This window comes from Emiliania huxleyi, assembly GCF_000372725.1.
Source record: "Emiliania huxleyi CCMP1516 unplaced genomic scaffold EMIHUscaffold_9778, whole genome shotgun sequence".
In the NCBI taxonomy this organism is placed as follows: Eukaryota; Haptophyta; order Isochrysidales; family Noelaerhabdaceae; genus Emiliania; species Emiliania huxleyi.
In genome coordinates, this window is record NW_005194767.1 from 1 (window position 1) to 1153 (window position 1153).

General features: G+C 63.0%; 1 protein-coding gene across 1 annotated transcript; it reads left to right on the top strand.

Moving 5' to 3' along the window:
- Positions 1–267: 267 nt before the first annotated feature.
- On the top strand, positions 268–728 carry EMIHUDRAFT_259777 (hypothetical protein; the record flags this gene model as incomplete). Its single annotated transcript, XM_005756354.1, has 2 exons — positions 268–360; positions 504–728. The coding sequence occupies 2 exons, from the start codon at positions 268–270 to the stop codon at positions 726–728; spliced, it is 318 nt and encodes a 105-aa protein (XP_005756411.1).
- Positions 729–1153: the final 425 nt, after the last annotated feature.

Here is a 1153-nt window from a genome sequence, read left to right on the forward strand (position 1 = left end):
CGATGCTCGTGGCCGGTGACGCAGCAGTGGTGAGCCGGCCGCTCTCGCCTCGCCTCGCCTCTCCTCGCCTACTCTCCTCGCCCGTCCTCGCCCGCGATTTGTGCCGTTTCCTCGCCTCGCCTCGCCTCGCCTCTCCTCTCCTCTCCGGCCACCGACTCGCCATCTCGAGCTCACCGTCTCGCCATCTCGAGCTCACCGTCTCGCCTCCCTCCCTCTGCCAGCTGGTTCTTCTACTTCTCCAACGTGCAGGCGATCGCGACCCTCTGGATGACCGTCCTCTGCATCTTCCTCTGGGGCCTGCTCGAGGGGCTCATCGTCAAGGACTTCATCGCAAAGGTGCCCGACAAGATCACCTTCTGGGTCGACTACGCCACGCACCCGACGCCGCTCTCGACGCGCATCTGCATGTTCCTCATCTTCACGGCGCCGCCCCCGCCCCCGCCCCCGGCCCCACCCTCGCCCCCGCCCCCGCCCCCGCCCCTGACCAGGCCACCTGTCGCCAGGTCTTCCCCTTTTACGTCGTCGCGTTCGTCTCCAACGGCAACAAGCTGACGGAGAACTACTACGCGGGCCTGTACCAGCTGCGCGTGATGCTGCGCTCGCTGGCGAGCCGCCCCGAGGCTGGCACGTACGCCTACTGCACTCTCGCCTACTGGACGATCCTCACCGAGATCTGGACCGTAAAGCAGCGCCCAGCAAGCCAGGGACAGATGACACAGGCGACTTGAGCGCGTATCACCCAAAACTATTCACTTTTGAGCGCCATATGCGCAGGTGCGTATGTCAACATACGCGCCTCCACGTGTGAGCGCTCATATTGACTAATATTCGCGTCTGCATGTGTGGGAGCGTATGCTGACCGCCACGCACCCACGCCGACACCGCGAGTACTAGCTAAGATAGGCGCCACAAGCGTGGGCGCTCATCTCAAGATACGCAGCTACACGTGTAGGCGCGAGCCTTACTCAAGATAAGCGCCCAGACACGAAGACGGACGGTATCTGGGCTACCTGGACGCAGACGCGCATCCTCATGCGTGGGCGCTCATCTTAGTTAATACTCGCGTCCACACATGCAGGTGCGTATATGGGCTCGGTGCACATGAGCACTTACACGTCAGGGCGCGAGCCTTAGCTAAGATACGCGCCTACAC